Genomic DNA, 12114 nt, shown 5'->3' on the forward strand with positions numbered 1-12114 from the left:
TCTCCTAACTATGTACATAGTTCAATTAGAAAGTTGAAGTTGAAAAAAATCGAATGTTTTACTGGAGCTCAATAATATGAACATATTTTCATCTGAATTACACTCAACTCCCCATTTGTTCAGATAATTGGGTTGCCACAGCTGCTGCCTATTTGTTTAACCCCTCAGTTAATTTACCCAGGAAATAGGAAAGCACAATCAATCACTCTTGTATAACAAAATGGGTTCCATTCATCAGGGACTAGCATCTACAGGAGCATATAGCGGAAGGAGCAAAAGGTCAGAAGAATAAAAGGCCATTTTGAAGCACACTCCTTTGTTTTGGTGGAGAAAAGATTCTGGGGTTACAGTGTGTTTGTTGAGAGTTAAAATTGTGTTTGTGTTCACTGAGAGTGGAATGTTTGCTGTGGAAAAGAAATTTTTTGCTGACTGCCATATTGCCAACTCACAGCATCTAAAAAGAAAGAGTCAGTACCACAGTTGCCAACTTTCATGTGGTAAATAAGCACCCCAACTTTCACAATAAGCCAAAAATCAAGCGAATCCCATTTTAAAACAAGGCCAAAACAATCCCTAAGAACCCCAACACTCTGTGTGACTAGATCCCCCTGAAGTGCAGTCTGGGAGTGTGGTGGGCCCTCTGGGCACCCCTGACTCTCTCCCCTTCTTTCCCAGAGCCAATTAAAAAAAAAAAAAAAAAGAAGCAACAGGCTACAAGCCAAACAAGGAACAAGCCAAAAACTAGCCAACAAGCAACTCACAAGCCAATTAAGCCAAAACTAAGGCCAATTTCTGTATTTTTTTCCACAGGTATGGCATGTCTGGTCAGCACTCAAAAATCATGGTTTTAAAAAATAGTATATATTGGGGCTCCTCTGATCTGCATTCTGTGTTGGAGAGATGACCTTAACAGGTCCCAATGCTCACTGGTATGGGTAGTGAGTTTCAGCTGGCCTGGACAGTTGAATATACCCCAACTCACTAAGGTCACAGCCTGTATCTAAAAGTGTCATGTAAAATATCAATAAAAAGCTAATAGCATACTGATAATTCATATTACTACATGGTGTATGTGTGGAGGACAAATTCAACATTATTTCCAATACATTTGTAATTTTTCGCAAAGCGTTTCTGCTAGGAATAAGTGATATTTGTTTCCATTGCCAGGGCCATTTATCTGCAAAGGCTGTGTTTGTTAGGTTTGCTATAATGGCTAAACCAGAAAATGAACCAAACTGAAATGGAACACACCCCTGCATTTACATTCTACACACTACTTCAAAAATCTTTGTACAAAATATGCTTTGTGAGGTATCATTTGAAAACTAATAACTTGATGGTAAATATCACAGAGAAATGTATGAAGCAACATTATATGTAAAATTATGAATTCCCCCTAGATGATATAGTTAGCACATGTTTAAACTCACATTGCCCTGAGTAGGCAAAAATTGTTAAACAGGTCTATCCTAAACAAAGGAGTGTGTGTTTACCTCAATTTACATACAAGTAGTAAACAGGGTCCTTGAGTCAGAAAGGGGGGAAATGACAGGACACAAGGCAAATCTACATTTCAGCATACACAGGGGAGAAGAAAGAGCCTGGAGCCACTTTCACCACCAAACTCCATGTCACCTTCTTCACTGTTTGAATAAACTTTGTTTGGAGGGGTAAGTCCCAGAAATATCTACTTCAAAGGGTGACTGGACTGTAAAAGTGAAGGCAAAACCACCCCAAGGCATCTCTCCATAGAATCATAGAAGTGTAGGACTGGAAGGGACCTTGAGAAGTCATCTAGTCCAGTCCCCTGCACTCAGGGCAGGACTAAGTAATAACTAGACCATTTCTGACAGGTGTTTGTCTAACCTGTTCTTAAAACCTCCATCCCTCTCTCTTTCACCTAAGACTATAAAGGAACCAGCTTTTTGATGATGGGGGAGATCCTGACCTGAGAATTTGGTCATCACTGGTGCTGGGAACACACGGTAAAGATTTTACCTTGATCCAAGTCTAGCTGGTTAAGTTTTAGCCACTAGAAAAATGTTGATATTTATTTCTCTTTTAACTATTTCTGACTTTAATGCCTTATACTTGTACTGTCTTAAAACCTCGCTCTGTAGTTAAATAAATCTGGGTTTTTTAAAATTAAAACTAATCCAATGTTGAGTTTAAACTTAACTGTTCGGTAACTCCAGTTAAAATAGCGAACTGGGCAGGGGCAACAGACCTTTAGTATCTGGAGAGGGCTGGACAATGGAGAACACATGTTTGGGGCCAAATCCAGGACTGGGAGTGTGTTGGGGCCACCATGCAAGTCGTAAACCAGGCAGGTGGAAGCCAGAGTGTGACTGGAGTGTTGCTGACAGGCTCTGAAGTCAGAGCTGCTGGACCAGGGCTGTAGCTACACACAGACACTCAGGGTGTGATCTGCAAGCTGGAAGCCGATTTGTAAGCGGCACAGGTTGGGAGCTACAATAGCAAAGCATTGTGAGGCACCCAAAGTTGCAGTGCAGACAGTGATGACCCCTCACTGGTCTGGATTGCATCCCAGAATGCAACAAATGGCATCTCTGATTTGAGAATGCATAACTGAAACTTGACAAGAAGGTGATAATGCAGTAGAACCTCCTTGTCTAAGGAAACAGGATCATGTCCACTGGTTTCCATTAACTACCCTGAAAATTCCCTCATTTATTCAAACCCATTAATCCAAACAACATAGAGGACATTTATCAATAGTGTGTGGATTTATGCCTGGATCCTGCAAGGCAAACATTACTCTGGACTTGATTCATGCTTTACTTTAAGCACTTGCATAGTACAGTGATCTTAGGAGAAACTAGGGCTTGATCCTGCACCATTCAAGTCAAACGGGAGTTTTTCCACTGACTACATGGAAGCAGGATCAACCCCTTACTCAAGTACTTAAAGTAAATCCTCTGCTTTGGTGCTTTGCTGGATCATGGCTGGAGCACTCAGCACTTTGCAGGACTGAGTCCTTAACATTTAAACAGTAATTCTGGCATGCCCCGGGTACACTGCAACAGGCCAAAGAAATACATTGCCTCAAGGGCAATAAAACACAACAACATACAGTAGTATGTCCAGCAACACAGGACAGGCAACAGGGAATATACTCAGCAGCTAACAGATGCCCACCTTGGGGTGCCTCACCTCATTTTTAAAGGTATCCCACTCATACATAGGTTGGCTGATTAGTACATATCTTGCAGCGCATCATTGCCCCTTTAAATATATCATTTGTTAAGTTTCCAAAAATAAATAAATAATCTGAAAATATAAATATCCCTAACGTGGCTCTGTTACTTATTATCCAACTTAAAAATATATACTTTTAAAAAAATGGTGGTAAAAAAATTAGGGGGAATTATGGTTTTTCCTCCACAGTTTCTTGAAGAAGCAATCAAGAGTTCCTTTCTCTCAAAACTCTCTGCCTCCAGCTCTGGGGAGAATATGGATTTTGAGTAAGAGCCTGATTCTGCTCTCACATACACTCGCGAGAGTCCGGAATAAATGCAACGAAATCAGTGGAGTTTCACTGGAGTACAAGAGGCGTGGGAGCAGGCTCAGACCTTAATCTTTTTAAGGATTCCCCTCAGACAGAGGAAGAATTGGCTGCACAGAGCTGCATATTCTTTCTTCCTATACTTAATGGAATATTAGGCTTTATAAATAACTGGATGTAGCCCAGCGTATATTACATAGAAGAAATTATACTGCACACTCAGCCTATTTGTGAACCTAGTACAGGATATTTTTAAACTATTTACTGGCATTGCCTGAACATTAGCCGGTAAGAAAGAGATCAATAAGATATTTGATAAGTAATATAAAGGCTGTGACAGGGAGACAGACGTAGGGGAGGAACTGGAAAGCAATAATCACAACCTTGTTCAGTTCAAGTGTTCTATTGTCAATTGACTAGATATTATCTTGGGGACAGAAATTCTAGGGAAGAAGCCACCACATGGTAGAGAGTAGTAAAAAGTGGCATATTAGTGACCCATGAAAGGACCACGTGTGTTTACTTTATACCTTCCACAAGGTCATAAGGCAGAAGGTGACTTAATATACTTACTGTGGAAATATACCATTTATGTCCCCCTCAAACCGGGCCTCAGTACCATGACTTTGGAGCCAGTGAGGAGGGGAGTAGCCCAAAGACAAAGCTGACAGAACTATGTCTACAAGACTTGAAAGTAATTTATACTGTATGTCCATATTAATAAACTGCTTAAGGGAGTTATGGATGAAGCCAAGAACGGGGCTAGAACTTAACCAGTTCAGGAAAAATGTCCTTTACACAAACAGTTTGAATACAGAAACACAATAAGTGGTATAGCAGGTGGCTTACTATTCCATCGATACGTTGTACATGAAACAGGTCTTGGCAGACCCCATAGCCATCTCTCGGTCTGAAAAGTCCTATATTATTATACATCAAAAGATGTCACTCATACATTTCCTGGCTAATCAGACTAGACCCATATTCCTTGCACATACTGACTCCCATTGACTGAAATGGGAGTTTGGGGTGCGTAACTAATAGACCCGCAAAACATTGCCTCCTATGTTTATAGACTAGGAAAACCCAGAAACTGAGCAGTTCTGCCACTCTAAAGATGCCACACTCCATTAGCAGAAAAACACTGACATACCTATTTTTATCATTAACATGTCCTAAATTAATATTTGTTTTTAAAGTGTGTGTCTCCTATACATCCTGTAGCAGAGACAGGTGCTCAGCCCATTCTAAAATTATTTTTGTGACTCTGTTAAAAAAAATATTCCCAAATTCACGAGTGGGAATATTGAATCTTTTATCTGCAGTGTACCCAGAGAGAATCAGTTATGAGGTTTTCTTGCATACAGCACTTTTAAATGCCTTCTCCATGATTTAGAGGCAGTTACCATTTTGTATTCCTCTGTTCTCTCATTGAAACTTTACTTATGTTCTTTTAATTTAAAATAAAGGTGATCCTGACTGACTGACAGTATAAGGCTGCTTTTTGTGTATGGAGAAAGAACACCTGCCCTACTAAAAAGCCCTGCTGCAGTATGCATGATAATATTAATGTAAATTATTTATCTTAATCTAGTGGTTCCAAATAATAAACCAACCTTTTCTTGATAGAGTTTGTGAAGCCACTTAGAACATTCCTGTTCATCTTCTGGGACTTCCTCTAATGGAATCCGTCTGCAAACAGTAAAGAAGAGATAGTAAAGAAAAAGTGCACTCATATTGTTTAATGTGGATCTTAAAACTGCTATCTAATTAAACTACTACTCATTTACTTTACTAATTATTTTTCTCCTTTTAGTTCTGCCTTTTGAGGTACAAATTTTGGACATAGTGATGTGTAGTTTTAAGTGTAAGAGCCATAAACAGTCTTTAGAAATATCTGGAGCTAGAAATATACTGTAAAACTTGCAGCTCAATAAAGACTTCTTCCAGTTAATAGGATGATGGTTTGCATTTCTATATTTCTACATAAAAGTTTCAAATAGGTTAACTTCCTACCTCACAGATTAAGTCATCCCAAGATTTTGTTTAACAACTGAGCACTCAGAGGTAAAACTTGTTTCCCTTTGCAATTAGGGTCAATCATATTTAGTGCTTTTGGAACAGCTATTCCCAGTGCTTAAAATGTCTTTATAAAAACATTTGCTTTATTTCAATTGTAATTTACCAGTAAGAAAAGGAGATACCTATGAAAAACTACAACCACCTCTGGGAATGAAAATTACATTGGCCTTGGACAAGGACTTGACAATGTTCACTTCTAGAACAGTACCCAGAGCACCTGCTAGCCTAAGGCACCAGTGAAAATTTTAAAATCGAATTGCCCATAAATCACCACCACCACCACCAGAAATGCATGTTCTGTGTCTTTAAAAAGCTGCAATTTTTTGGGCTTTGTAATGGTACGAAGCAGCCATTCAAAAATCCCAGCAATTCACAAGATACCAGATATTAGAAAAAACGTTATGATTAACATAATTCCCGTCCCCTCAAAAGTCCAATTCTCCCATCTTGAGAACTGCTACAAATAGAAACTAATACTTGTTTCACAATTGGCAAGCTGGAGTGCAGGCTTTTAGTGGAAAACATTCTTTTTCTCTAGAAATCCATGAGACAGCAGCTGTTAAAGTGATACAATAATTTAAGTGGAAACAGGTATCAGAAACAAGATCAGAATCTTAAAAATGCAAATTGTCTCATGATCAGCAAGACCTTGAAACACTTTGCTGAGCAAATATGATGCTTCCAGGATCAAACTTATCAGCGTTGATCTTGAAGCAGTGACCGGAAAGGAGAAGTTTAGTGCCCAATCCTGCGCTTACTTCAGGATCTATGCAGGAAGTTCAAAGAGGCAGAGGAACGGTGGACTAGTGAGGGCCATGTACAGCTAATCTGTGTTTCCAGAGCCACCCTCAGGATGATACACGGCTCACAGCCTGGAGGAAAAGGAGAAGGGACGCATGCAGGGAGGCACATATCCTACTTTAGAAGGACTGTTGAACACCTGTGGTTAGAACAAGCTGCTCACTTGTGAGCAGTATATGAGCTGGCCACCTGATCACATCCTTCAGGCATCACACAGGGATTTTAGGGCGTGCTAATGGGTTTGGTAGCAACCTCTCCCCTCAAATTCTCTCGAGAGCTTGTAGCTATCTCGATATTTTCCACTGGCACTGTGTGGATACTCAGGGGTGTGTATATACAGTGGCTTCCTATTAGATCTAGTTGAAAAATTCTGAATTTTGAGGGGAAAAAATTGTGCTACAAGTGCCATTAAACACCTGAAAAGCATAGCAGGGTACCTATCAGCTGATGTTCTGTGCTCATGAAAGTAACCCCCAAAACACAAACAAAGGAGCATTAGCCAATTGAATTAACACAACGTTTCAATTCACAGGGATTCCAGCTACAGATGGCAGCTTCATATTGTGGCCAAGAACTGCTGCTTGGAAGCTGCATCTGAATCAGCACATCTCCCTTTTGTGGGCAGTGCTGTAGGTTTCCCGGTATAGCAGGGATTAGAGCATTATACTTCCACTCCTGGTGGACTCTCTAGCTTCAGTGACCTGTCACCTAGATTCTGCTGGTGGAACCGAGACTGTGAATAAGGTCCTACATATAATCACACCTCCGCCAAGTGATGGCAGATTATGGGACCTTGCTGGTTGGTAGAGAAATCCGGGACATGGAGTCCAGGTATGTCTTATTGTAACTTGTTTTATTTACATGATACGTACTAGTACCTACACAGAAGTGGTCTCACAAAACACAGGCCGACCCCTCTTTCAGGATCTCACCCAAAACAACAATGACATGTCCACTGGTAGCAACTAACTAGATACAATTCTTGGGGCAGAGAGACTAAGGCAATGGACAAACTCTTCCATGGCTTACAACAGCTCTCCCAAAATGAAAGTGCATCACAAGATAAACAATCCAGCATTTGATCAAAGACTAAACAATGCTTTTGTGCTAAGGAAAAACAAACTTGTAAAACTATATGGAACTGCACTCTGAAGACTCCTATCATATAGTGACACAATTTGAAAACTTACAGCTATAAATGTTCACCTGAGCTCCTTTGAAGAAAGTTTTACATGAATTTATAATCAATTACCTGCAAGAAAAAACATTTCCCTGCTTGTTAGTAAAGTGCACACCATTGTATATGGAAAAACATGAGCATGGATAACTTGCCTTACATATAAATCTGCATGGTATTTCTTCCCATTTAAAACTCCCAGCAAAGTTGGATTCTCATTATTTCTAAAATTGAGCGTAGAATCATACACAGCTGAAACTACAAGGAAAAAAAAAGCAGTTTTACTGTTTGTAAAATCAATTTTCAAAGTTAATAGGGTGGTCTTGGTTATATTTAAGGTGCTTTGAAATGACATTTCATGAACAATTTCAATTTTCCATATTCATTCTCTCTCAGATAGTGGGTATATTTAAACATATAGCCTCCAGCAGCAGCTGACATAATTAAAGTTGTAAGCAATGTCAAGGTGACAGGGACAAATTCAAATACACATTAGTAGAAGCAGGGCATCTAAGCATGTTTTTCAAGACCAGTACCAACACAATTTACTTTTAAAAGGGTTATCTTTGTCTCCTATGATGAACAGGTGGGTGGGTAAGAGAAGGGAAAGAGAAGAAACTAGAGGTGATTAATACAAGAACGAGAGGACACCCAAGGAAATTGAATGGTAACAAATTTAAAACTGATAAAAGAAAATACATTTTTGCATTAAGTGAATAGTTGTTGAAGTCACTGCTAGAAGATAGTGAGGTCAAAAGCCTAATAGCATTTAAAAAATAAATTAGTCATTTAAGTGACTAACATCCACAGTTGATCTAGAAAACACAGAAGTTTAGTTGGGATACAATCCCTCTTGCGTTACAATACAAGAGGTTAGGACAAACTTTCCTCACAGTTTTTCCATCCATTATGGGGCTCTTGCAGCCTTTTCTGAAGCATTAGCTACAAGCCACTGTCAGAGACAGAATACCAATTTAGACTCACTATAGGCTGATCTAATCTGGCAATTCCTATGTAGACACATGACTAAGATGAGAATCATTGGGATATGCATTTCACGGAACTAAACTGCAGCCAAACTCTCAACAACTAGGGAATAAAACTTTCTGTAATTCAACAGATGGCCTGAATATTTCCCAGCAACAATAAAAAAAAAAGGCAAAGTATATTGCTAGTTCATTAAAATAAAATGCTATGGAGCTTAGAGACAGAGAGAGGGAGAGAAAGGGCACAGGAATAGTTTACAGAGATGGAGAAGTTTTATTTTATTTTGAAGAGTAAGAGACTTCAGAAGTCCAGACGCTAAATACAGTAGAACCTCACAGTTACAAACAAGACCGGTCAACCACATACCTAATCTGAAACTGGAAACATACAAGTAGGCAACAGCAGAGACCCCCACCCCCACCCCCCCAAAAAAGAAAAAGGCAAATAAAATATAGTATGGTGTTAAACTACTAAAAAAATTGAAAGTTTAAAAAAAGATTAGAAAGGGTAAGGAAACTTTCTGTGCTGGTTTCATTTAAATTAAGATAGTTAAAAGCAGCATTTTCCTTCTGCATAGTGAGGTTTCAAAGCTGAATTAAATCACTGTTCAGCTGTAAACTTTTGAAAGAACAACTATAATGTTTCATTTAGAGTTACAAACATTTCAGGGTTACCAACAACCTCCATTCCTGAGCTGTTCATAACTCTGAGGTACTACTGTAGATTCATACATGAGTTAGCCTTTGACACACTTTATTTCTCTTCCAGGTCATAGAATTGGCGAACGGCAGTTGGTTCTTCTGACCTGATCTACTCCCATTTGAAAGGGGAGGGGATAGGTCAAAAAGCACTAGGGAACCATTAGTGTACAGCAACGGGGTTCACAGGGACACAATGTGTAGCAGGCTAGTGTGGGGTGGATTTACACCCCAGTTTGCCACAAATTAAGTGTCTGTGTGGACGAGCCCTAAATCTGTTAATTCTCTCTCCTGGAAACATGTTACAAATTTTGACTTTGCACTGTATAGAATTTTTCCTCTAACTGTGGGATCAGACATCCCGTATGAACAGATATTGAGCTGGAAACCCTAACGCCTGCTCAGCAAGCCCAAACAACATGGCCCAATTCTCCTCCCAGGTATCCCTGCCCCTGGGTACATCCAGAGTGATTCCACTTAAGTCAATAGATGTAAAACCAGTTGAGAAAAGAACTGGGTTCATCGTGTGTAGGAAGTTTGGTTTGATCTTTTAGAGTTTAGTATAGAACTGCAGGGCACAGTTCTGCAATAACCAGCCACCATATGCAGACTATTTATATTCCACTCTGAAATCCAGCCCAGCCCTGGTTTTAAATGTCCATGTTTGCAAGGTGTTTTCAGCTGCTACTTATTATTGGAAATAAAAACCAAACAAAAACACGAAACCCCCACTGAAACACATTCCTAGTTGCATGTTTGCACACTAAAGATAGGAAGGATCCATCTTTTCAAGGTCTCATATTTTAAAAGCCTCTTAGGGTAAAAAGTGCTTATTAATCCCTGTATTACATCTTAAAGGATAAAAACAGTGGTAATGAGACAGTTTAATGCGACTTGTGCAATAAGGAGTCTGTTAGGTTAATCATTACTTAGCAGCACAGAAACCATAAAAACAGGATCTACCCAGCATTCATTCTGTTGTCTTACCCTATATACATAACAGTTAGCGCTTGTCTTCAGAGGAAGAAAATAGATTCCTTTTCCGTCTGACTAACCTAAAGTATGATAATCAGTCCTGAAGGGAATACTTTTTAAGGATATAAGCTCATTTGTTGCTTGCACGACACTGGCAAATAAAAGACATAATTAATATTGTACTCTGGATTAACATTGTTATTGGGAAGTGAAGTAACTGTTCAAATTAATTCTGTTTGTTCAAAGCTTTTCCACTTGGTAAGCACAGACAATGCACAATGTGTAAATTTATAAAACACAACAAATAGAGGTGTCAGAAAAAGACTGAACAAGACCAGAATTTGCCAGAAAGTTTCTATAAATAAGGTGGCATTAATACAAGTTGCATTTTCTTATTCAAGAATTGGTCATGTTTGTGCAGAATATGGGAAACAGATATTACTTTTTCTTTTTTTTTAAAAAAAAGTAATACTTTATAATCCATAACTAGAGTTCAGCAGGAAGTGGTTTTCCCTTCCCATGTGAATTTTGGAGGTTTCAAACAATTTTCCCATGCCGAATTGGGACCAAAAAAAAATCAAAGTAGTAACAATTTTCAAAAACTGAAATTATTGAAATGAAAACATTGAAATTGACCCAATCCAAAACCTTTTTTCATATAGTAAAAGTGTTTCTTTTGATTCTGTCCTATTTTATTTCATCATTTCTTTTACTATAAATTTACCTACATTTCAAAACAAAGCATTTTCAAACTGAAAAACAGAATTTTGTTTCGAAAATGTTGAAACAGGACACTGAATTTCCCATTTTAAATTTTGGAAAAAAAAGAAAAGAAAAAAGTTTAGAAATTGCCATTGAAACTGTCACAGGGTCCCTTTAAGAAGGAACTGGGTCAGTGCATCTGTGACTGGACAGCTGACCTCAGTTAGGTTTAAAAAAAGGACACCTGGGCTTAACGAGGGGGGGGGGGAGAAGAGAAGAGAGATGAGAGAGAGACGGACCAGTGTGTCTGAACCACTGAGCTGCAAGAAGCAGAAAGTTCTCTGGGAGGGGCTACCAGAGTCCCCTGGGAGAGGAGGCAGTGGGAACCCTCTGGGGGAAAAGGGCCTCCAAGAGGAAATTCTTGGGGATGGTCCTCAGTGAGCTGAGAATGGAAGACTCCTGCAGGATGCCCTGAAGCAGGACAGAGAGGTAAAAGGGAAAATCCCCTGGGAGCTGTAGCCCAAATGGGCCAAGGAACTGTGTGGGTATTTTGCTTATGTTGGAGAAATAAAACTGCCTGGAAAGACTGTGCGTGCGACAGTGAGTTCTTTGTGAGCTGGGGAGAAGGCCAGCCAATTACACCAACCTTTTCCCACGAAAAGGTTCAGTTTCAATGAACTGTTATTTTCTGACAAAAATGTTTCATCAAAAAAATTCCTGACTAGCTTGAACCATACACTTAACAGAGGTTTCTTCTGTCCAAAACGCTGTTTGCTTTGCAACGCTTAACAATGTGAGTGAATCAGGCCAAGGACTGTTTTAAAATTGGAGACAGGCCCTTTCCAAAATCCCAAATCCCTGAGCTCCTGAGCTTTGGGGAAGTCTAAATCTTGATCAGCACTGTATGGCTCAGGCCCTTGTCTACTTTCCTTGAGGAGACAGTGTTCTCATTGTGTTCCTTAGTCCTTCATTGCACATGTTGGTCAATTCCTACATAAGACACATACCCCCTCTCGCCTTCATGTAACTGAAAAGGACTACATTGTGCTGCCCAATTTGCAAAAGACAAGGTTATCACTGTCATAAAAGTTAAACAGTCATGTTATCTGCCTCTCTTGTGAAAAGCTCTACAAAATCTGAGAGATACCTAGCACATTACTCACTGC

The 12114-nt window shown here is 39.4% G+C and overlaps 1 protein-coding gene across 7 annotated transcripts in view; it reads right to left on the bottom strand.

Moving 5' to 3' along the window:
- AGPAT4 (1-acylglycerol-3-phosphate O-acyltransferase 4) overlaps nucleotides 1–12114 on the bottom strand; it is a 155069-nt gene that overhangs the window by 23926 nt on the left and 119029 nt on the right. For all 7 annotated transcript variants that reach the window (XR_012158120.2, XR_012158118.2, XR_012158117.2 and 4 more), the window contains 2 exons: nucleotides 7742–7844; nucleotides 5143–5218 (listed from right to left, as the gene is read on the bottom strand). Coding sequence is in view for 1 of the 7 variants with exons in the window: in XM_073337852.2 (XP_073193953.2) it covers nucleotides 5143–5218; nucleotides 7742–7844 (179 nt within the window). In the remaining 6 variants the exon portion in view is untranslated. The remainder of the gene's footprint in view (nucleotides 1–5142; nucleotides 5219–7741; nucleotides 7845–12114) is intronic.

Source organism: Lepidochelys kempii, chromosome 3 (assembly GCF_965140285.1).
Source record: "Lepidochelys kempii isolate rLepKem1 chromosome 3, rLepKem1.hap1, whole genome shotgun sequence".
Taxonomy (NCBI): Eukaryota; Metazoa; Chordata; order Testudines; family Cheloniidae; genus Lepidochelys; species Lepidochelys kempii.